Source organism: Lepus europaeus, chromosome 7 (genome assembly GCF_033115175.1).
Source record: "Lepus europaeus isolate LE1 chromosome 7, mLepTim1.pri, whole genome shotgun sequence".
NCBI lineage: Eukaryota > Metazoa > Chordata > Mammalia > Lagomorpha > Leporidae > Lepus > Lepus europaeus.
The window spans coordinates 119,933,988-119,958,827 of NC_084833.1; the positions used below are offsets into that span (position 1 = coordinate 119,933,988).

General features: G+C 45.4%; 1 protein-coding gene across 6 annotated transcripts in view; it reads right to left on the reverse strand.

Moving 5' to 3' along the window:
- Positions 1-10,461: 10,461 nt before the first annotated feature.
- Positions 10,462-24,840, reverse strand: part of ZBTB44 (zinc finger and BTB domain containing 44) — a 67,943-nt gene continuing 53,564 nt past the window's right edge. For 3 of the 6 annotated variants that reach the window (XM_062197359.1, XM_062197365.1, XM_062197360.1), the window contains 3 exons: positions 21,948-22,111; positions 19,712-20,012; positions 10,462-17,670 (listed from right to left, as the gene is read on the reverse strand). In XM_062197359.1, the coding sequence (XP_062053343.1) occupies positions 17,388-17,670; positions 19,712-20,012; positions 21,948-22,111 (748 nt within the window). In that variant the 3' untranslated portion in view covers positions 10,462-17,387. The remainder of the gene's footprint in view (positions 17,671-19,711; positions 20,013-21,947; positions 22,112-24,840) is intronic. The other 3 variants (XM_062197362.1, XM_062197361.1, XM_062197364.1) reach the window with 3 other exon arrangements.

Consider the following 24,840-nt stretch of genomic DNA (forward strand, 5'->3'; position numbering starts at 1 on the left):
TCTGGATCCTGAGACATTCCTCTAGGGAGGCCCATTTGCCAGGCACTTGTCTGCCACCTGTGTAGTCAGCCTGGTGGAGGGGTGCTTCTGCCTCTTGGTCCCAGGGCCCCCCTCGGTAGATGGTTGGTGGGAGGTGGGAGGGAGGGGGAACAGGGCTGCTTGGGAGGAGGTGGGGCTAATGGGTATCTCAGACCAGGTCTCCGGGATGGGGGCTCCTCAGGGTGACCCCACCCTCCACCCCCTGAACACCCCTGAGAGCCCTAAGACCAAGCCCCAAAGCAGAAATGGGAATATTTTATATTTCTCGCCTGGTTTTTATATCTTGGGGTTGTTTAGAAGGTAGCCCAAACTGCTGTTCCCCAAGGCAACCCATAGCCAGCAGGTGCCAGTGGAGACACAGGCCTGGCTCTGCTTTGTGGGGAGGAGAGGGGTGCCAGGACAGCTTGGGGGGAAGGGAGTGGGTCTCGCCATCCCGCGCCAGCCACTCTAATGGCTCCCATGGTCTGCTGCGTGTGCAGGGGTCACCCTGGATTTTGCTGGTGAGACCCTGACTCCTTCCTGGGCGTGTCCACAGCTTGGAGAACACAGGTCTCCCCACCCCCCACCTTCCCGCTCACCTCCTGGCCTTTCCTAAAAAGCCAGTGCACAGATGTTTCTAGGCGGAGGTGGACCCGATCCCGTTGTCTGTTTGTTCCATTGTCTCAGAACCTTCCAGTAGGAGGGGTGTGTGTGTGCGTGTGCGTGGTGTGTTTTCCTGGGCTGTGAACTTGACTTTCCTTTCCCTGCACACTGCCTGCACCTTGGAGGTTATCACAGTTTCCCCTGCCCACGCCCGTGTGGTCAATAATAACTGGGTGTGCGCGCCAGGCCTGGCTGGAACCTCATATGCTCCTGCTTAGCTCAGGAGGGGAATTCTTCCCTGCTCTTTTTCCGCAGAGCTGCAAGAACACGGTGTGTTGTGTGAGGCGAGGGAGGAGAGCACCCGGCCCACTGGGGAGGGTGGGGGATGGTGGCCCACCCCTTGAACGTCCCCAACAGCTGCATCTGGGCAGGGCTGAAGCCTGGAGCTGGAAACAGCACCCAGGGGACAGGGATCCAACCGCTTGAGCCGTGGCCGCTGCCTCCTGGGATCTGCACCCGCAGGGAAGTAGAATCAGGAGCAGGAGCTGGGAGGTGACACAGGCACTGGGATGTGGGGCACCGGTGTCTCAGCTGCCCCTGAAGTTCATAATCTAATACTCTCCCAGTACTGAAGACAAATAGGACAGGAAAAAGGGTCTAGATACACACCAGGGAAACTAGAAGTCAGCGTTTGAGACCTGTGAGTCTTGGCTGGAAACGAGTAGCGAGTCCATGTATATGGGTCCGGGAGATAAGGGGTCCAGGACTAGGGAAGGGATGTGCAGCCGTGTAGGTCTCAGCGGCTCCGGAAGCCGGGTCCCCGGCCCCTGGGCTCCCCAAGCAGCCTGAGGGTGCGTGTGGGGGCAGGTGCCGTGCCAGGGCCTTCGGGAGCGCGTGGAAGGATTTTCCGAGACCCCTCGTTTGCTCCGTGGAATGTGGGTTACAGCTGGAAGCACAGCCCCCAGCCAGCTCCATCGTGGGAAAGGACTGTAACTTCAAGGTCAGCTAGGCCCCCTCCTGCTAGGCCTTCGCAGGGGCCGGGAACCGCGCCTGTAGGCCCTCGCCCTGACTGCCCCCTGCTGGGCGTGCAGGTTCTGCACCAAGCACAGAAATAACTGCGGGCCGGGAACCAGCCGGGTGTGCAGCCTCCGGCTTCCTCACCGCAGTGCTGAGGAGTGGGTTCTCAGATGTCACACCCCCGCCACTTTCCCGAGGGGAAACTGAGGCCCGAGGTGCCCCTGCGGCTGGACCCCGTGCCTGCGCCCTTGGCTGTGCCCCGGCTTCGGGAGCCGAGGCCCGTCCACCTGCAGCGGCGCGGGGCGGGCTCCCGGGCCCCTGTTGCCGGGTAATAAACTGGCTGGCTGCAGCCCACGTCGCCAAGGCCAAAAGCAGCGCCTCCAGCGTTTCCAGGCCTTTTCCCACTCCTGCCTCCCGGGCCACCCCGGCGGCCTTCGGGGCATTTCCCTCGCTCAGGGTCCAAACCATCTGCTTGCTTCTACTCTGCCAGGGGCCGTGCGCACTGCGGGGCGGGGTGGGGTAGAATGTTCCAAGAGGACGGCCGCCACCCCTCACCTCCCTCCCCGGCGCCCCCGTGGGAGGCAGCAGCCGAGCGCGCAGAGCGGAGCCCGGGGCAGCGCGCTCGGCTCCGTGCTCCAGTGTCCTCGGGCAGAGCCTCCCACGGGGTCTGGCTCAGTGCAATGCTGTTGAGGACGGTCCCTGGGGGCACGCCGCGGGAGCCAGGGCTGCAGATGCCACTGTGTCCCAGTCCAGAGGCTTTTGAAAAAGACGTGAGCGGCTCACAACTTGGATATTTATTTTAAACACGCGCCCTTGGTCTGGTTTTATAGAGCGTCTGCTGTTAAGTTGGAGGGGTGGGGGTAGAAAGATGCTCTCGGCTGCTTTCCGTCCCGGCCCTGGGGTTCATTCCGGATGAGGGCAGTAGGGGGCGCACGCGCACCGCGTTCCGCTGAGGTCTGGGGCCGAGCAGAGGCGCGGTCGGGGACGAAGCTCCGGGCAGCTCCGTGTGCCCCCGCACCTCCCGCATGGTTTATGGCGAACCCGGCGCAGCCCAGATGTCCAACACCTGCGCTCCAAGCGTGGAACCATCAGCTGCAGGCGGTGCCGCGGCCCCAAACCCCTCCCCCCGACGTATGAACGCCCCAAAGCGGCAGCTGGGGAGAGCCCGAGGCGCCCTGCAGCGGTTGGCAGGCGCTCTCGGAGGGAGACCCGCACGCTCCTCACCCGGTCGGCCGAGCCCTGCATGCGTGACCCCTCGCCGGATAACGAGGGCCGCTGCCCCGGGGGAACCCAGCCCTCTCCTGGGCGCCCAGGGCCCCGGGACTCTGCCGGGCCTTGGATTTCCTCCCAGCGGCCCGTATCTGGAAGCCTTCACAGCTCTCCTCCACGGCTAAATAATGTTAACCCCTTCGGGCCGTCTCCGCTCTCCCACGTGCTCAGATCCAGGTCTGGGGAGGGGGCTGCTGGCCTGCAAAGCCCCCCTCTTTGCACTCTTTGGGAGTGCTAGAACACCGAAGAACACCCCCGACCCCCCCCCCCCCACCACCACCACCACCACGGGAGCCGCGAAGAGCCTGACTCTGAACAGCTGGCGTTTCCAAGCCTCGTCGCGCACATAGAGGCAGGAACTGAAGTGCATGTTACACTGTTTGAAACATTAAGTGTAGGGGCCGGTGCTGTGGGGTAGCGGGTGAAGCCGCTGCCTGCAGTACCGGCATCCCATATGGGCGCTGGTTGAGTCCTGGCTGCTCCACTTCCGATCCAGCTCTCTGCTATGGCCTGGGAAAGCAGTAGAAGATGGCCCAAGTCCTTAGGACCCAGCACCCACGTGGGAGACCTGGAAGAAGCTCCTGGCTCCTGGCATCAGATTGGCGCAGCTCCAGCCAATGTGGCCAATTGGGGAGTGAACCAGCAGATGGAAGACCTCTCTCTCTCTCTGCCTCTCCCTCTCTCTCTGTGTAACTCTTTCAAATCTTAAAATTAAAAAAAAAAAAAAAAATTAAGTGTAACCCGGCATCCAGACCTCCATTACTGAGGACCCATTTCCGAGAGTTTTCTAACCCTATTTTTGCGAGGCCGAGAGAAAGCGCTCCCATCATCTGGTTCACCCCCCACATGCCCACAGTGGCTAGGGTTGGGCTGAGGCTGAAGCCAGAAACCCAATTTCCTGAGCTATCACCGCTGCCTCCCAGGCTCTGCATTAGCTGCAGTTAGGAGCTGTAGCCGGGACTCGAACCCTGGAACCCAGATGTGTGCATCTTAACTGCTTTGATGTCCAGCATCCTTGTGTTCTAGGCTACTTGCTGCTTACTGCATGCTAGGCGCTGGGGCTGCGGCGGTGAACCGCACAGTAATTCAAGAGGCAAGTGAGAAGGGAGGGTAAAGGACCCCAAGGAGGAGTTCCCACCACGCCATGTCCACACGAACCTCCATCCCCCTCGGGATTTGGGACCCTCTTCTGCTTTGTACCTTGGTTATTCGCTGCATGTAGGGCTGCACTGCTTCTTTATGAACCCACTCAAGATGCTCTTGGGATGCCCCGTGGGAGCAGCAGGGTTCAGAGGGCCCAGGCCCCAAAGGTTCAGAACTGGGATACGAGTGCTGTGTGTGCTTGTTGGAGCTGGTTCCTGGTGCAGACGGCTGGGTGTTCCGCCCAGCCCTTCCACACACTTTCCATGGGAGGCTGAGGAAATCCACTGGCACACTGCGGGGTTGGGAGGAATCGGGGACTGTGAGGGAGGCCTGAGTGGAGACAGAATCCACCAGCTGGGAAAAATCCTTCCACACCTGACTCCTGTAAGTGGAGGAAAGTTAGGGGCTGGAATATTTGGCTCCGGGATGGGGACAGTAAGGGGATGGTTTGGGAGGTTCAGCAGGGAGCACACCCATTTCAGAAAATGTGAAAGGGTCTTTGGTCTTCAAGGCTTCAGGAGTGAAGGTCCAAGACTCTACAGTCCTAGGCAGGGAGTGGGCACTCGGGGCCACAGGGAGGACTGGGGCGCCCAAGAGCCCCGACTAGGGAGGGCTTCTTCATCTTCAGTGGTCCTTGCTCTGCACCAAGAGAAACGCTGTGGTCTGGAGCAGGTGCACACAGGTCTGCGTGTCCCGAGCACTCATCATGTGCAAAGCAACCTTTGGAATTCATGCCCGGGGCCGGTGTTGCGGCACAGTGGGTAAAGTCGCTGCCTGTAGTGCAGGCATCTCATATGGGCACTGGTTTGAGTCCTGGCTGCTCCATTTCTGATCCAGCTCCCTGCTAGTGTGCCTGGGAAAGTACTTGGGCCCCTGCACCCACGTGGGAGACTGGAAGAAGCTCCTGGCTCTGGACTGGCCCAGCTCTGGCCATTGCAGCCATTTGGGGAGTGAAGGAGTGAACCAATGGATGAAAGTTCGCTCTCTCTTAACTCCCTTTCAAATAAATTAAAAGAACAAAACAAAAAAAATCGCCCCTGAAGCTGATCTGTGCCTGTCTCTTCCCCCTAGGGCCACAGGCAAAACCTTATGTCTGACAGCCTGGATCCACACAACAGACCGTGTTCTCATGGGTGTCACACGTGGATATGGGGAGGGGTCTAGGGCCCCCGGATCCCCAGCCCCAGGGAGAAGGCATGAATGTCCCAGCACATAGTGGGTACGAGTGGATGTACCCAGTGCTCAGCTTTCCCAGGTGGAGGTGCATTGCCTCCTGCATAAATCTCACCCCCCCACACCTGCCCAGTACAGCTGTGTGTGACTCCCTCTCCCCTGACCATTCACGGATTCCTGGAGGAGAGAATGAAAACCACTGCACGTTTATCACGTGCACGGAGTGCATCTGGGTAAGCGGCCGTTGGTGTGTACTCAGCCAGTTTCCCAGGAGAAGGGCTGTCTGGGTAGGTGTTTGACAGGCACAGGTCTTTGAAATGGCATTTAAAAGGCTCCAAGAAGCCAAACATTGGGATACGCAGCCTGGGTTCATCTACTTACAAAAATAATAAATCAAAAGCATACGGCTGCTGCTGGTACCTGGCTCTCCCCCAGAGCACCCCGCTCCGCGGCGCTTGCTGGGGAAACGGGCCCCTCCGACTTTGTCCAGGCAGACATGTCTTCTGCCTGGAGACAAACCTCCTTCAGTTTGTTTCTTCTCTCCGGCCTGGGTGGAGTCCTGTGCACTGCCCTAGAGCCCCTTCCTCCTCCTTCAGCCGTTTCTTCCCCCGTGGGCCACCAACACCTCCTCCGCCTTTGCACTTCCTGCCCGGACACCGGATTCATCCCCTACCCCTCTTCGCTCCCCCACCAGGCATACCTGATCCAAGGGCAGGGGTTCTGTTCCTTGCCTCGGTCAGTCACTCGGCGTTTATGAGAGGCGGGATAGCAGGCAGCACAATCAGAACAAGGTGCGCCTTTGTAGCTTTCAACCCCGCCAGCCTGGCTGGGAAGCGGAATTCTACTTGAAAGCCGGTAACCAGCAAAGTTAACGGAATTTGCAAAGCTCAGCCTCTCACGTGCAATTCTTGAGCCTACTTAGAAATTCACCTAATTCTTACCCTGCGCGCTCTGGGGCAGAGCTCCACTTCAAAAACAAAGGAGAGGCTGCCCACCCACTTCAGTCACACATGCGTGGTCAGACCTTAGCATACAGTGGGGGAGTGGGGCTTGGTTTAGTGGGGAAGATGCCGTTGGGGCTGCCCACATCCTGTATTGCTGTACTTGGGTTCCCTACTCAGCTCTGGCTTCTGACTCCAGCTGTCTTCATGGGAGACAGCAGTGATGTTCCTGTCACCCACCTGGGAGACTTTGGCTTTGGCCCTGCCACAGCCAGTGGGCAGTGTGAACCAGTGGGCTGGAGTTCTGTCTCAAATTAAGAGAGGATACAGTAGGTATTCAATACTGTCCAAGACGAAACCAGGACTTCAGCTCACAGGCCCACTTTTTTTTTTTTTTTTTTTTTAAGATTTTACTTTATTTGAAAGAGTTAGAGAGAGGCAGAGACAGAGAGGTCTTCCATCTGCTGGTTCACTCCCCAGATGGCCCCAACGGCCGGAGCTGCGCCGATCCAAAGCCAGGAGCCAGGAACTTCTGGGTCTCCCACATGGGTGCTGGGGACCAAGGACTCGGGCCATCCTCCACTGCTTTCCCAGGCCATAGCAGGGAGCTGGATTGGAAGAGGAGCAGCCTGGACTAGAACCGGTGCCCATATAGGATGCCAGTGCTTCAGGCCAGGGCTTTAACCCGCTGCACCACAGCACCGGCCCCAACAGGCCCACTTCTCACCCAGCTCTCCCCAGCCCAGCCATGTCGGCACCAATGCCGAACATCGATCCCACCTGCAGCCAAGTCCCATTAGCTCCCTGGGGGCTCTTACCTTGAGGGCTGGCTGACTGCTCACCGGGGCCCAGGTAAGTCTGTATGCATTCCCTTTTTCTGCTCTTGTCCTCAATCTGCACCTGGAGCTCTGATCACGTTCCAATGCCTGCACGTGACAGCTCTCCCCAGCCTACGAAGCGCAGTTCCAGTTCTCAGGCCACCTTCTCCCGCTCCGGGGATGCCGCCACGCTTGGCCAATGATGCCATCTGCATTCCCTCAGCAGTCACCTCAGGTGACCAGCCTCCCCCTCGGCCTCGTCTGTTTCAACCCCACCTCTTCAAGCAAAAACCCAGCTCAAGTGTCTCCTCTCCCTGGGCCTTCCCGGACCCACCAGTTTTTTCAATTTCCAAAGCACACTTTTTGGGTGTTTCTGTCGTGGCAGTCCGTTTTTTTCTGTCAGTTTCAGTCTTCATTTTAGAAACCACAAACTCCTTAGGACAGATTCCATCAACGGCCCTGGACCTGGGGACCCCTTAGCATGGCAGACAGGCGGGGCCCCTGTCCTAGGGGAGCTTCTTCTCAGGGAAGCAGCTGTTCTCAGTTCCCACGCGACTGGTTGTAGAGGAGGTTCTGTGAACATCCCAGAAATCTCGGCCTGGCGGCTCTGGGGAAACTCAGGTGACAGGATCCTCGAGGAGTCTGGGGACATTCTCACGGGGGACAGCAGTCGCTACTCCTTCGTAACTCCATCTTACAGTCCAGTTCCTCGCATTTGATAGGACTCTGATACATAAGCAGTGACAAATCGTGGTCCCGACTTAATTCTAGGATGTCAGACCTGAAGTTCTGTGATCAACACCTCTAAACTTTACAGTCTGAGCTCACAACCAACTCCTGGCAACATCCACTTGTCTATTCGTCAGCCTTCTTGGCTCAACTCCTGTGGCAGGTGCTGCAAAGGATGGGTTCACTCTGTCCTAACAACAGGTGAGGGAGACACACCAGTGTGACGCCAGACTTGTGTCCACACACACACACACACACGCGCGCGCGCATACACAAACTTCAAAGTGGTTACTGCACACCAGGTTCCGTTCTAAGCATTTTACACAGAACTGACTTAATTCTCCTAACTACTCTATGAGGCAGATTTACAACAGTGTCCCTGAGAGGCAGCTTGGAAGAGCTGAACAGAACTGGTGACAGGATTAACAGGAGGGGTTCTGAACTCAGAAGGTGGGAGGGGCAGGTCGGGAAGGGGATCTGAGGGTGAGAGAGACAGGGGATTGGAGGTAATGTACCAGCAGTGGGACAGGCTGGAGGAGGCTCGACTCAGGAGGGAAGAGCGCGTAGGAGGCTGTTAGTGTTATCAGGCCAGAAGCAACAAAAACTAGAATTAAGCTAGGAGCAGGAGGGATGGAGTTCATGGAAAACAGCAACAGGGGAGGGAAAGAGGCCCAGCTAAGAGCACCCAGAAGTAATCAACCAGGCCACACTTTGAGAAATAGGCCATCAGCAATTCCTTTCACACAGTAAGAACAAGAACTAGACCCTGCATGGAAAGACATAATAAGGCCCATCCACGTAGCAGTCTCGCCCCAGAACTACCCTCCCTCAGGGGTCACACAAAATGCCAGGGTCCAGGAGGGAGCGCAGTGCTGGAGCCGTCAGGGCTCCACAGTCCCCGGCTTCTCTGCCAGTGACTGCTGGGAGAGCAGAGGCCGCGCAAACGTGATGGAAGATGACCCAGCTGGAGTGGGTCATACACTCCCTGCTCATCTCAGCGGGTTTATGCACATCAAAGTGCTAGCGTTTTATAAACTGTAAAACCCAACGAACAGGAATCTTTGCTCGTTGTCGAAGTAGATTCATTTGCATTCAATACAGAATTTCGTCCTTGGACAAGTTACCACACACAGGCCCTACTGGGTGTACTGCTGTTTGGATGGCCAAGGAGGACATTTTTGCCTCCAGCCCTAATTTAAAATGGACTACAAAGTACTTGGCTGTCATCTTTTCCTGTTGCTGTCTACAGCAACCCAATGCAGGGTCCCTAGACAGCAGCAAGAGTCACCTGAAGGTGGTGCGTGCTGCAGTGGGGGTGGGGGAGGGGCTTCTGAGCCTGTACGATTTTTTTAGGTCTTTGGTGAATGGGACTCACACACTCAGTAAATGACTTCTAGTCCAATGCAACCAGAAACGTCAGCTGTGGAAAAATTTGGTGGGGATGGAACACACGGTGTGGGGTTACGCGTGGAAGCTGAGATGGTTCTAATGTCACTTCCCCTCACAGCGGCTGCAGCGACTTGTTCCCTTATCTGTAAAGTGAACAGGAATGAAAACCTCGATACTTTGTGCAGGAAAATTCAAACAAACCAATCAGAATTGAAGGAACCAACAACACAGTTTTCCCTTTGTAACCAGGGGTGTTCAGCCCTAGGTAGAAATCAGTTTGCTGAAAAGGAACTTCTTTCCGGGTGGAGTATGCCCCATCTTACCCAGTTTTTCCATCTGAGTTTACTCATATGTATGAGAATCACATTCATGTATGAAATTTTGTTTATAAACAGGCTCCTCTGCCCCCACCTTAAACTCTTGATACTTTAATCGATTGTTTGTGGTTAACTTTCTCACCTTAGTACTTGGAACATTCTTGATGAGACGTGAAAAAGCTCAAACTATTAATTTCAACTCTATCAGTTGAGGAGATATATATCTTTTGGTTATTACTTTTAGTATCACTCTCTGAAAGGAACTTTCCTGGTACATAATTCATATGCAAAGCGAACTGTGGGATAGGATTTCATTCTTTAAAGCTTTTTATTTACGGGGTGTGATGTGGCAAAGTGGGTTAAGCCCGTGACACCAGCATTCCATACAAGAACACCAGTTCAAGCCCTGGCTGCTCTGCTTCTGATCCAGCTCTCTGCTAACACGCCTGGGAAAACAGAAGATGTTGCAAACATTTAGGTCCCTGACGCCCATGTGGGAGACCTGGGTGGAGGTTCAGCTTCCCAGCTTTGGAACAAATACCTGCGGGCATTTGAAGAGTGAGCCAGATCTTCCATTTGCTGGTTCACTCCCCAAACGACCCCAACAGCCAGGACCTGACTAGACTGAAGCCAGGAGCCTGAGGCTCCAGCCAGGTCTTCCACCTGAGCAGGGATCTAAATGTTTATGCCATCTTCTGCCAGAACACATCCCATGTGGTGTGCAGGCACCTAGATATGGGAGCCATCACCAGCCGCCTCCCAGGCTGCACCTCAGCAGAAGGATCAAGAGCAGGAGGCGGGACTCTGATATGAGAGGCAGGCATCTCGAGGGCGTCGGCCGGTTTGTGCAATCCCTGCACTTACTCTTTCCTTACTTGACCAGGACACTTGACACACGTTTACGTAACATTCTCTAGTCTGTATACAATGGAAGTTCACCTAAGTAATGAATTCATCTGATGACTCTTCTCATCCACTTAACCAAACCAACATCACCAGTTTTTCCTTCCAGTCAACAATAAATAACAACAGCAGGGATTTTTTTATTCCATAGAGCATTAATAAGATATTTTAATGAGAAAAAACAAAACAAATCTTAGTCTCATGTTTCTATCCAAAGACACTCAAAACTAGTTTTTCCCTGCCCATCCCTTCCAACTGCAACTTTGTGACCATTAATAAAGGCCAGTTTAAAGTTTTTTTTTTTTAAAAAAAGTTTAAACCTTTTTTAAAAAGATTAAACAATCAGGCTAGCAAAAAGGTACTCAATACATACTTTTCCTTATATCAAACAAGCTAATATTTCAGTACAATGTAACTATACAGAATATATACAATACACATATATTCACAAAGCAAACACTATAGGCTCAGAACAGATTTGAAAAAACATGATATTCACATTGATTACAATAACTCTAAAAATGATTGTAACGTTGAAACGGCACTTAGTTTACAAAAAAGTCACAAAAATATATATGTATGTGTGTGTGTGTGTGTGTGTGTAGTCACCAAGAACTATGGTTCCTGTAAAATACTAATAGCCAGGTACTAGTATATAAAACGTGGAGTTCTGACATTGTATACATTTTTAGGAAATAAAACAAAATCCAAAACCATTTTTGCTATTGTCAAAAGTCAAACATGCCAAGTAACTTAGCTGTGGCCACTGTCACCGAGGAAAGCCACATTTGAAGGAGATGACGACTGGACACAAAGCTGGTGAACTAGGGACTGGCACAGGGTAAGTACTGCATCTAGGAGGGGCAGAAGACATGAAAACCACCCACCTATGTAAATCACATTCACATTTTCTGCCCAGAATTACCCTTCCTTGAGGGCGTCACAAGATGCCAGTGCCCCAAAAGAACCATAACGCTGAAACCGGCAGGGTACAAAGGTCCCTCCTCGGCCCTGACTTCCTTGCCACTGGGCAACAGGCAAACATGAAAGCATGCATCAGCTACACAAAGCAGGCACCTGCCCACCTGGAAGAGCCTGGTGCGGGGTTTCCTCCTAGGCTGGCTGCACTAGAAAAGTACTCTGGTCTGACATAGAGCCAGATTTATGTTAGCCCTGTGAAATACTGAGCTACTTAAAGCAGCAAATATGAAATTATAGAAACAAAACCACAATTTTATTTAGAAATTCATTTCTGTTACATCAAAGCAATTTTTTCCCCTTCAAACTGACTCCTTAACCAGACATCGATTTTTTCTATCGCTGAATTCTGGTCTACTATCTCAAATTGGCTTTCTCATTATGCTGCTCTGGGAAAACACTTCCTAATCATGGAAAAGTTTAAATTTACTTTTAAAAATGGGAATACAGGAATTTTAAAGTTAAAAAAAAGTCTGTTCTAAAAGTATCTTTCACAAATATATATATATTTAAATATTAAAATAGGCTACCTAGGATTTTTTATAAAATGGCTTTTGAAAAGACAGCAGAGGCACCAAGAAGCCATCTACTATCCTCCAAGCTGGACATAAGGTGCCACAGGGGTGCCCTGTAAAGAGGCAGGCAATCTCTATCTGATGCAACAAGAGGCAGCAGTAGCAACAGAAAAATTAAATATATCACTAGGAACTGGGATCAAAACCAAATTTTACCCTACTAGGGACTGCTGCTTAAAAGAAAAAGAAAATCAAAAAATATAAGCATTACAAGCCATTTCTTTGCACAAGGAAGAAAATGATTAAAGTTTATGACCTTATTCCTTCCAAATACCCGCTGTGTCATTCATTTTAGGTACCTGAAAGATGAAAGAAAAGTAGTGCAACTTTCCAAAATGTAATGGACTACTCTCAGTATGAGAGACTTCACACAGCACCTGCCCACTAGAAAACCAAGCTGGTAACTAACAAGAAGAAATCTAGAGGAAACACGCATGGCCTAATACAGAAAAGGCTCTCCGCAGCAAGCAGGAGTCTGAGATCCGCACCAAGGCTTCCCACCTGGAAGGGAAGCCAGCTGCCACTGGCACCCCCGCAGCAGACATGCACTAAGAGGAGACGACGGGCTTCTCTACAGGCAGGGCTTGAGCCTTCCTCAGCAGGGGATGGACTCTGGTTACCCAACATTCACGACAGGATGGTTTTTAACTAATTTACTTGAGTAACAAAATCTGGAAATGTTTAGACTGGCATTCGGGAAAATGACCACAATTTAACACAAGTCACGACATTAGTGTCACAACTCCCTAAACCATTAAGCAGTGGTTTTATTAATAAATCATCACAACTGACCCCAGGACTTCAAGCTGAATCAGTGAAATTAGCCATTTTTAAAGAGAAAGGATATAGCACGATAATCTGATTTTATAAGCCAGGTACTTCAAACTAAAATTTAAAAATTATATTTAAAAAACCCTAAAAAGAATTTTCTGGTTTTAATCCATGGTCTGGACTCTTAAATTCTTGCAGGCTCTTACATACACAGGAATCCTGATCTTAGCTAGAACTGGCCTGGTCCTTTTCAGAGGGTGCTTACTTAACTAAAGCAGCATGAGCATTTCAAGGTAGTTTCATTTTGGATATTGCCAAACCAAATTTCCAGTAACAGCTGGGAATCCACAGAGGCTATTTGCTTAACATGGAACTATGTCTCTCATTGTGATACAGTGGAAATATCTGTGTCTAGGACAAAGCAAAATAAGAAAAGAGTATGACTACTGATGTGACTGGTCTCCTGACACAAGGCTTCATCCACCATGAGTATGATGAAACATCTCAACAGATCTGCAGCCTGAATTCGGAAACCACAGGGTGAGCTTCCTTAACTCAACTCCAGGCTGGCTCATTCTATTTCACTGCTTAATTTGAATCATTATTGCTCTTGGCTAATTTATCTTGCTGAGGACTTTTTTCAAATAAAAATACCCTATATGCCACCACATTCGGTCAAGCAAAAATGACACTGAAAGATAAAAATGGGTCTGAACAAAATAAGGAGCAACTTAATTTAAATTTGATGATTCTGGCCTAAAGCCTATAAGAGTATGCTTAGCTATACACAGTTCTCATAGAAACATCTATCACAAAACAGAGTTCCCCTTGTTCTCTCAATTTGTTTCACTGCTTCAGAAAAGTTAGTTTCTATGCATTCTTCTCTCAGTAACTTTCAAGATCTAAATGTGCTGTAAGCAAAGCGTCTGACGTCAGTAGCTACAGTGAAAGCCACAGTTACTGCCTTTTGGCCACTCTGGTTTCTTCCAAATGTAAAGTTCACTAGTGTTTCTGCCAGTTAATAACTAGAAGGTTATTTTATTCTTCATTTGGATGCATATTTCAGCTGTAACATGGTACCTTGGAAATAAATGAAACAGAAAATTTTCAAATTCTCTTGTTCATCAATGTACAAATCTCAAACTTTCAGTGAATATACACAATTTTAACAGTTCATTCTGTGTGTCTACTAGTATAGAATTATATAAGGTAATATACTTTTCAGGGATATAAAGCTGAAAGTGACTAAAACATGATCAGAGTGTCTTCAAAATAAAAGCCACTAAGCTGGTAAACTGGTCTCTGTTTAGATTATTAGGTAAATACACAGAGACAAAAGACTCAGGCTCGCAGGGGACCATTTACAGACTGGGAGAGTCTGGCTCAGTGTTAGAAGGTTAGTGAATTACTCATGAGTAAGTGTATCAGAGGTGCTGACCAGTCTACTCCATTAGGTAAAATATCTGAACAAAATGGAAGCTTTCCTGTTTGTCAAACCAAAGGACGCGTGTCCCGGCATGGGACCTCCGTGCTGGATGTCAGAAAGGCTGCTCAGATTTAAAATGTGAGATGGATGAGGATACTTAACTATTTTACTTTATTCTGTCTCACTGAAACTGAAAACGTAAAAAAACTGACAGGTTTTTTTTTTAACTTTACTTAAAATAAAAATTAAGATGATTGGCTATTCAAAATAAGAAAAATACATTTAAATATATTTGAGGATGATAACTTCCATCTCCACCCATTTATAGAAAACTTAGGGTGAAAACACCCGATCCAGTATTGATCTCTGTTTCAAATCAGAATTAGTGACATGCTGGATGCTTCTGCTATTAGAATACACTATCAAAAATTAAAGGAGCTATAACATCTAGTATTATGGGTGAACATCTTTGTTTGCTTCTAAAGTATCACATCTATTTGGCAGTTAACAAATTGAAAATAAAAAATTTTGTTGTATAAAATGCTTGGTTTTAAAAAGGTAACTTATTTTGCATTCTAAAATTTAAGCCCTTTAAATATCACAAAGTTACCCTCTTGGGCCCTAAGGAAATAGCTATCCTTATATATTCTAAAGAGGAGTATTTTAATGTTTGGTTACACAGGTAATTTCTAATGGATGGGATAATGTAACTGGCTCTCATCTCTTTGCAATGTTTTCCCTACGTTCTGATACAAATTATATATCTAGGCATTCCTCATTGAAATGAGTTTTAAATAAATCTAAATACCACTGTATATACAATTATCCTTTGCAGCTTTGTTTCCTTAAACAGATCCATAAACTAAACTTCCTTAAATCATATATCAAGAAAAATGCAGAGCCTCAATAAGATAGGAAAAGGCTTTTGTTTGTATAATTTTATGTTAAATACTCATTAGTCACCTTGAATTGATAGGTTTGGGCAACAGAAAACTTAACCAGACATGTGTTTTCACAGTATATTCAAATCTCCCATAAAACTTGTAAATATGTGAATTTGTTACTACCAATCAAGACCTAAAGTTTGCATTTGGGAAGAGCACCTAGTGATCGGTGGTCCTTCATCCTGAGAATATGATCCAAGTACTTCAGAGCTGCCAAAGTTGTGCAGGGCTCCTTCTCATCACAGAGTTCTCAGGACAGGAGATTCGCTACAGCATTTCCAACCTATAAACCCGCTAAGGATTCTTACACTGCTCTTTATTCTTAGGTCTTTCCTTCCTTTCGTTCTGTCTTGTTCTTTAAAAAAAAAAAAAAAAAAAGGTAACTCTTGAAACTAAGAGCAACAATGATGCTTAATCACAGATTTTACCTATTCTTTGTTTTGCCAATACAGGATTTTTTAATTAATTTTGAGATTTATCTATTGGTAAGCCTAAGTTTCCATACACTACCTATGAAATGAAAAATAAAACTTCCAAACCTGCTCAGTTGAGACACAGCAGAGGACAGTATCAGTCTGTTGCAGAAAATAATTCAGCCCTACTGTAAAAGACGTCTAAATGGTAGAAGCCCATCACCTCTGTATATGCTGATCTTCCTGAAAGCAACATACTTATGTTTAGGAGGCAATGGGTAAAAAAACAGGTTCATGAATGAGGTAAAACACTGGAAACAAGTAGAGCAGAGTATGGGCAGAGACAGAAAGAAACTTAACTTTAAAAAATAATTCCAATGAGTTCACTTTTGCTTACTTTATATTTTTTGGAGAAAAAAATACCCTAAATTACAGAATTAGCCAATTTTAAAAAACTGAAGTAAGTCATTTATCATTAAAAAAAAAAAAATATTTAGTGATTCCTGGCACCTGAACCAAATTCAGATCTGTGTTTTATCTAGAGAGTAGTATTTTGTTTCTCTTCCCTAATCTAATCTGATGCTTTGCTTTCTTAATTATTAAGCTCTGGGTAGATAAAAAGAACAAATGTTATTCTAAAGTCGATTATTCACGAACTCATCAGTACTTAGGGTTAGAGGCAGAGGTACTTTAATGGTATCAGATGAAAAATGTACCCCAATCTACAGCATCTGATAAATTTCAACTAGAAAACTAGGAAGTTTCCTTTGAGCAGCACAAATGCTGATATTCATTAATTTAGGGTTTTTAGTTTTTTGTTAGTATAAACAATTTTATTCTTTCCCCAGATTTATGGGTCATAGATGATCATTTTATAGCTTCTTATCTTTTAAATTATTGCTTACAGTGTGTAAAAACTATAGTAACTGCTTTTAACAAACTTGGCAATGTCTAAAAATATTCTGGAAGAAGGACAACATGTCGCGGTCATACGGGGCTTTGTAAACAATCTTAGTTAAGAATATCGCCTCAACAGAGAATTATTCTGTCCAAAAAAGCACATTAAAAACATCCCTGACAATACACAAGCCTATATATAAAATATAGAGTATCTCCAATATTTTTCCTTTATATGGTAGTACATCAGTATAGTAAGGGAAAGTACCCCTGATGGGGCAAGGGGAAAACTCATTTGGGCGGTGCCCTAATTGACAATCACATTCGAAGACCAGATAAGCATCAATTTTAGTCAGAAGAGCAGGATTTAAACCGTTCCTGTGAAGCTGGGGTTTACCTACTTCACCTTCCAGTGCTGGCCACTTCATCCACTGCTTGACTATTCTCAGTCATGCTTCTTTGCCTTTTGAGTGGCACTGTAATGGTACAAGGAATGTCTACCCCATTCCCACCTTTCATCAAGAAAAATTATAATAGAAATGCGAATATTAAAAAAAAAGAGTATGCTGGGTCTCAGAAGTATTTACCCTAATAATTTTAAAGAAAGCTTACCATAAACACTTCAAAATCAACAGGCTTTACAAAATATTGTACAGCGTCCTGTATATAGGAGTAAACATCTACTCAGGCCAATTGTCAGGTAATTTGTCTCTTGTACACCCATTCATCTCAGGAAAGTTAATAATCACCTCATTTCTTCTTACCGAATGGTCTAACATTACCCCACTTTTAACAATGGAAGAAGACACTGGTAAATGCTGTAAGTCAACTGGTTCTTCTTAATTCTCATAGTTTCTACTGTGTTCCAACATCATGTTATAGCGTACTTACAGAAACAATCTCTCACTTATGAAAAATAAAATATCAGTTGCAGGGCTTACAAAGTAAAAAGGGAAATTCTTTCCCAAATTCTATTTTTGTTTAAAAAATTAAATTAAATTTAAATGTACAAGACCAAGCACAGGCACTTTCCAAAAACCAAAAATGAAGCCACACCACAGAATTATTCAATAGTTATAGAAGACAGCTCTGATTTTGGGGGGTCATCTCTGGTTGCCTCAGAACAAGTACTGGTCTTTGGCTGCTCTGGCACTTCTTCCTCCTTTTCTGCCAGCCCACCAAGAGACCCCAAGGGAAAAGTGCTTTCGCAATTCTGGGTGGAGGAGACCTGTGAAATTACAGGCATTTGAACAGAGGAGTTGTTTTCAAAACTGTGTTCTCCAAGATCATACTGAACAAGGGTCTCTTCTTGCTCCTGGTTTAAGTAGTCCGGTACTAGGAAATCACTAGATGAGAGGCAAAGGATGAAACAGAGAGTTAATTTTAAATCAGTAACAGACTGCAATAAAAAGATAGGACTTGTAAAACAAGATTGGGATTTTTCATTTCACTAATTCTTCCACGAAGATAAAACTCAGAAACTTTCAACTTAGACATTTTCTTAAATATGAACTAAAGCTGGTAATTAGGACCAAGTGTATCAACTCCCTTCCACCAATGCATAAAGTTAATTCCTACGTTCAGTGTCTCTTCAGACACTTAAGTACCCTCTCTTCTTTGCAGAGGAGTACCTATACATGAAGCAAAGATAAGCAGCATGCTCACTTTAAGCAATCATCTGAATCATCAAACGCTTAGCCTTCCTTGGACCACACACTGAGACATATATAAACCCAGTTTCATGTTACTAACTGGATATATGTTAAGTAACCAAGTCCTTATTTATAAATGACTTTATACATCATTTACAATAGAAAGTTGAGAAATGTAGGAAATAATTGATGTGTCCTGCTATTAGATTAAGTAAATGAAAGTAAACTACTTTTGAGTCAGAATTTGGAAATGAATATGTTGAGATTGGTTATATATGCTAATTCTCTAGAAGTATTTCATTACTGATCTTATTGGAAATATGGGCAGTAGAATACACAGAAAATTTGACAACAGTGGATATTTTCCATGAATGGTAAGATCAGAAAAAGATTTTAATTTGTTCTTTATACTTTCTATATTTTCTAAAATGTCTATGGATAAGCACTTTTGGGGTATTAAAAGAATAAACTTTATAAAATACATCATCTTAAATGTTTTAAATCTTTATTATTGAACTAAAAAAGTTCCTTACATTAGGACTGTCAAATTATAGTTGGTGAGGTTATTTATAATTTGATTGTTATTAATAAGAAATCTGATTATCTGCAAAGGAACTTAAAATATCCTATGTTATATATCCTAAAAAAGTCTTCAGTGGTAGAGAAAAGGAGTGGGGGATACAGGACACTTAACAGGGAACATACAGATGATAGGAATGGTTAACCGGAACGATATTCTAATCATAAGCAGGCTATGTTTAACATGATATGTGTAACCAAGGTTTAGTAATGTGACAACCATACATTCAGAATTAGATGTGATCACATTAAACAAAATAAATGTATGGTTTGATGGGAAAAGATTTATGAAGAAATAATTTGTTATTTATTGAAAAAGTTTCAAAAATACAGGTAACTTACAACATTATGATTTACAAAGATTTCATTTTGTAAGAAACCAAAAATTCCTACAGATGTACAATATTTATAAAGTATTAAAAAACAGACAACAGAATTTTCTGTCTAGGAGACCTTAGAAGCCACCTGTTGAAAGCTTACATTTTATCTTATGCTAAGTTTCAGGCTTCATCTGCAAAGTGACATGCGTAATAAATAGCAGTCAGTGGCAAAGCTACAACTAGAACCTGATCGCCTTGGAAACCCTACAGATCAGAAAGGCAACTCTATTATAAATTATTAAATTAAAAGCATGGAGCTCTGTAACTCAGGAATATAGGAGACTTATTTGATCTAAACAATCACATCCAATACAGCGGCACCTGCAGTTCCTTTTGCACTGCTAATGGGACACTGCTCAGATAGAATTAAAAAAAAAAAAGAGAGAGAGAGTGTGTTTGAGAATTTTAGTCCTATCCAGGGTCTGTAGTAACCCTGCACTACTGAGTATTATCTGGCATGGTATATTTTCCAGTAAGATATAATGATCTACTATAAAATTATTTAACATTAGGTTTAAAAAAAAAAAAAAAACTAAGAGTATACTTCTGTAAGAAAATATTTTTAATACTACCAACTATAAAATATTTATAATTTTATATTCTTAGAAAAGATTCAGCAAAATTTTATCAGATTAGAATACGGACAGTGGGGTTTTAAAATGAAGACTGACTAGCTGGCAACCTGATTAAAAAAAAACACAGCAGGCTGCCCTAAAAGCAGGAAAAGAGAGTTCAGAAAGCAGTTTTCCTGGTTGGGTTTTCGTTGTGCACCTCACCTGCTCTGGAAGTAGTTTGCTAGCTCTGATGCTTCATGGTTCAGACTCCTCAGGTGCACGATTAAATTTCCAGAGTTGGTGAACATGGCGCCACATGTTTTGCACTCGTAAATCCGAGGCTTGCGGATAATGTGCCGGGAAACCCTCATGTGGTGTTTATATTCCCCGAAGGAAGTGAAAGTGGCACTACATATCTGGCACCGGAAACAGCGTTTACCTTCATGCTTTAGGCGATGCATCTTTAGCGAGTAAGCCCTGGTGAACTTTTTCCCACAGCGGTCACACTGAAATGGTTTAATTCCTATAAAACAAAGCCAAACAAAATACCATCTAAAAACAAAATGAACTAAAAAGTCATAAATCTCACAAATTTCTCAATTATAATTTTGTAGTAATCATTTAAAAAGACAAAAAACACCAGCAAAATGTATTCTGCATCATTATCTCAGAGAAGTTACAAAAATCTGAAAAGCCACTAAAAAAAAGGCAGGACATGGAGAGGCAAACTAGGTGATACATGCTGGAAATGGTTTTTGAATACTCTTCAAAAACTTCAAAATAAATTTAAACAAAAGTATTTAAACAGAATCAAAGCCACCGTGTAAAATCACTTATAGCTTCATTTCACTAACATAAACAGGTTTATACTAAAAAGGTGTGAAAATGATCAATACCACCTCCTCCATTCCTTATCTCAAGGAGTAAAATGAGAGGGAAAAAGCAAAATTCAAACATCTCTTGAATGTAAGGATCATGATACAACGATCACGTGATGAACTGGTTCTTTGGTTATTTAGTACAATACTGATAGAAAATTAGTAAGTGAGTTATAAAAGCATATTAATGGTCTCCTTAAATGATCAGGTTTCTTTTTGGGAAAAAGCAAATTAAAAACCCCATAAAACATAATCTGTGGATTAACAAAGTCAGAGGGAATTGTGTTAGGACAGAGACTATCAGCCTTATTTATCCACAGAAGGAGAAAGCAGGGCACTAACAAGCTGAAGATGGCAGCAAGGATCTCTTATGCACAGAGGTCAAGGTTTTACCCCTACGTATCTGTTGCCTTTACACTATCACTGAACTTAAAATTTCACTGAATCTGTTCTACACATTCATTGAAAATCTCTTATACTAAAAACAAAAAGCAAAAACTACAAAGTTCACTAATCAGGGCACAGAGAAATTTAGAAAACAAATTTTAAAAGCTCATTTTTATTTGGAAATAATTTCAGAGAAGTTACAAAGAACACGATATATGCCTTTTTTTTTTTTTTTTGACAGGCAGAGTGGAAAGTGAGACAGAGAGAGACAGAGAGAAAGGTCTTCCTTTGCCATTGGTTCACCCTCCAATGGCCGCCGCGGACAGCGCGATGCGGCCGGCACACCGCACTGCGGTCGGCGCACCGTGCTGATCCGATGGCAGGAGCCAGGTGCTTCTCCTGGTCTCCCATGGGGTGCAGGGCTCAAGCACTTGGGCCATCCTCCACTGCACTCCCGGGCCACAGCAGAGAGCTGGCCTGGAAGAGGGGCAACCGGGACAGAATCCGGCGCCCCGACCGTGACTAGAACCCGGTGTGCCGGCGCCGCAAGGCGGAGGGTTAGCCTAGTGAGCCGCGGCGCTGGCCGATATATGCCCTTTTATCTCACTAGCTTTACCATCTGTGTTCATGTCTCCCCATCTCACGGACACTCATATAATACACCCAGTACCTTAATTTACATATTAACTCTAAACGTCTTAATATTTTAATATATTTAATACAAATAATGGCATTTTAGAATTTGAGAGAGAAGCAGAGAGAGAAAGCTCCCATCTGCTGGCTCACTTCCCAAACGCTGCTGGGCTCAGGGAATGCAATCCAGGTCTCCTAGGAGGATGGCAGGAACCCGACCCATCAGTGCTGCCTCCTAGGGTCTTGCAGCAGCAGAAAGCTGGGGTGAGGGGTGCAGCCAGGCACTGAACCCAAGCATGGTGACATGGCATTCAGCAGTCTCAAGCAGGGGCTCACTGCCATCCACCCCTGAGTATTAATCATAAAATTTAAGCCAGAGGCCAATGCACAAGCAGACAGATTCTGACTGCACCATTTCAGCTACAGACTTCAGCTAATCTACTCATATTTGATTACACTTTTTTTTCTTAACTCAAAAATACCTGTTTTTATTTTAACTAGGATTCCAAAATTACAATGTTGTAGAGCACTCACTCACTTAACAAGGAAGACAGCATTACCTGAGTGGATGAGCATGTGCTGTTTTAAGTTCTGAATACGGGTGAATCGCACCCCACAGGTTGGACATTGAAAAGGTCTGTCTGGACCATTTGGACTTGGTCGTTCTGTACTGCTGGTGGAAGGAGCAATGTAGAGTTGGTAGGGGTACTGAACATTTTCCAATCTAAAAAAATAGACCAAAGAAGGCAACCAGGCTCTGATTTTTAAGTTGAATAAACATTTCTGCAGGTCAGTATTACATGAACAAAAGAAAAAACACTTACAAATACCTTTTGAAATAGCTTAACTGTCAGATTAACTGGTTAAAGAACGAAATCCTGTCTTTTGCAACAAAAAGAATGCAACTGGAGACCATTATGTTTAGTGAAATAAGCCAGCCCCCAAAAGAAAAGTATGTTTTCTCTGATTTGTGGTAGCTAATATAGAAACTGACATCATGAGATCTGATTATTGTTTATAGCCTTTTTTATACTACTGTGGAACAGCAGTCTTTCTACTTTCTACTTGTTGAATTCTTTATTTAGTGGAGGATTATGGCTGTGACTACAAAGTAAAATGAAATTATGTCATCACCAAAAAAAAAAAAAAAAGCTAAAAGAAAGAAGAGAGAGGGAGGGATGAAAGTATCATGATGAGATTAAAATTGTACATATGAAATCTGTTCTCATTATATAAGCTTAAAAAATGCCAAAAATGTTATTGTCCAGGGAGTCTAGCATCTTAATTAAGTATGGCCATTTAAACACAGGACATATCATAACCTATTTTACCTTGCTAGCCTTCTCTCCAATCCCTCCCTGATTACCACTGCTTTAATTTAGGGCCTCATCAGTATAAGCCTGAATTGACAAATCTCCCTTTAGCTCCACATCCCTCTAATTTATCCTTCTCACCGTACCACAATGATCTGAATAAATCAGCCACCTGTATAAACCCTACAGAACTGCTCTCTTCAGAATAAATCTAAACTCCTTTGGAAGGCTTGCCAGACTCCTTCCGATCTGGGATCAATGTGTCCCTTTGCAGCCTATCCCATAGCCTACACCAATACTTCCCCCAATGTACCATAATCTCTCTGAAGGCTGTGATTCTGAGCATTTACCTTCACTGCCTTCCTTCTTCTAGATGATGCTCATTTTACGAAATCTAGCTTAGAAGTCACACTGTCCTCTGGGAAGCCTTCTTTGAATCATTGGTTGCTTACATTGGTTCTCTCCTATGCAGGCTGCCCATGAGAACTCCCTGTAGATCACTTACGATGATGTTTATTTCTCCACTTTCAACCTCTCTCCCTCCCCCTAAAGAGACAACTGCGTCCTTGGGAAGGGACAGACATCTAATCTCTATATCCATCACCCAGTACAGTATTTCATAAACTACAGAAGACCCAATTTCATATCTGAAATTAAGAAATGTAGGAAATTAGGTTATGCGTTCATTAATTCACTGAAATAAGCGTGGTTCATAACCTCCTCTCTCAGACTTAGCTATTCAGGAATCATACACCTTGTTGAGTCCCGTGAATCCCTCCAGGTTTCAGCAACTAAGTTTTTTAAACATTTTTTTTTAATTTCTTTTTTTTTTTTTGACAGGCAGAGTGAACAGTGAGAGAGAGAGACAGAAAGGTCTTCCTTTCTGTTGGTTCACCCTCCAATGGCTGCCGCAGCTGGCGTGCTGCGGCCGGCACACCGCGCTGATCCGAAGGCAAGAGCCAGGTGCTTCTCCTGGTCTCCCAGGGGTGCAGGGCCCAAGCACTTGGGCCATCCTCCACTGTACTCCCAGGCCATAGCAGAGAGCTGGACTTGAAGAGGAACGACCGGGACAGAATCCGGCGCCCCGACTGGGACTAGAACCCGATGTGCCGGCGCCGCAGGTGGAAGATTAGCCAAGTGAGCTGTGCTGCCAGCCCAGCAACTACAGCTTTAATGTTGTTCTGGGCTCTCTTTGAGGAGGCACTCAGTCGTTTAGTGAAGTCTGTATTCAGTGACGAGAGGCATATAAATAATTGAGAAGATTATCAGAGCAGATCATTCAAACAGGAGGGTCCAACAGTAATTGGGCATTGCTTTGGACTGGTCAGAAAGGCCTCCTTGCCAACTGACACTAATATGGTGATCTGAAGGTCAACAAGGACCCACCAAAGTGAAAGGGAAGAAAGCAGTTCAGGCAAAGGCCCTACAGTGACAAAAAAGGCTCAAAGACAGGAACAAATACGAAATCTTGCAGGGGCTGAAAGGAGGTCAGTGTGGTGGGATTGTAGTATGCAAGGAGCATGATCTAAAGGGAGTTCAGCAGAAGTCCTGTCACACAGAGTTTAAAGATGGGCAAGTTTAAGATTTTAAGTGTAAATGGAGAATGTCAACCAACAGCTTAGAACGACGATATATAATCTCACTTTAAGAAGCTTCTGGCTGCTATGCGGAGAATGGAGTACAATAAAAATGAATGAGAGAATGAAGAAACTGTCAATCAGTGGCCAGTTTGAAGGTTATTGCAGTAGTCTATACAAAAAATGGGGGTGACCTGGACTAGGGTTCCCTTGTAGGCAGACTGGGATTACATTTTTGGAGGCAGAGTTGACAGGACTTAAGAATTAAATAAAGGGAGAGAGAATGGGGAGTTATATGGGAAAGAAAGATCACAAATAGTTCTGAGATTTTTTTCAGAAACTGGGGGATGATGATACTATTGACTGACATGGGAGAAAGACTAAGATGGGGAATTAGAAATCAAGAGTTCTGTCCTGGCCTTGTCCAGTCTGCAAATGATCTTTATATATTTTTGTGGGAACACTTTTATAGAGCAGATAGATTAATATGAAGGTAATGCCTTTATGGACACACAGATAAAGATCTGGCAAACATTTTTTGTAGCAGGCTAGGTAGTATTTTG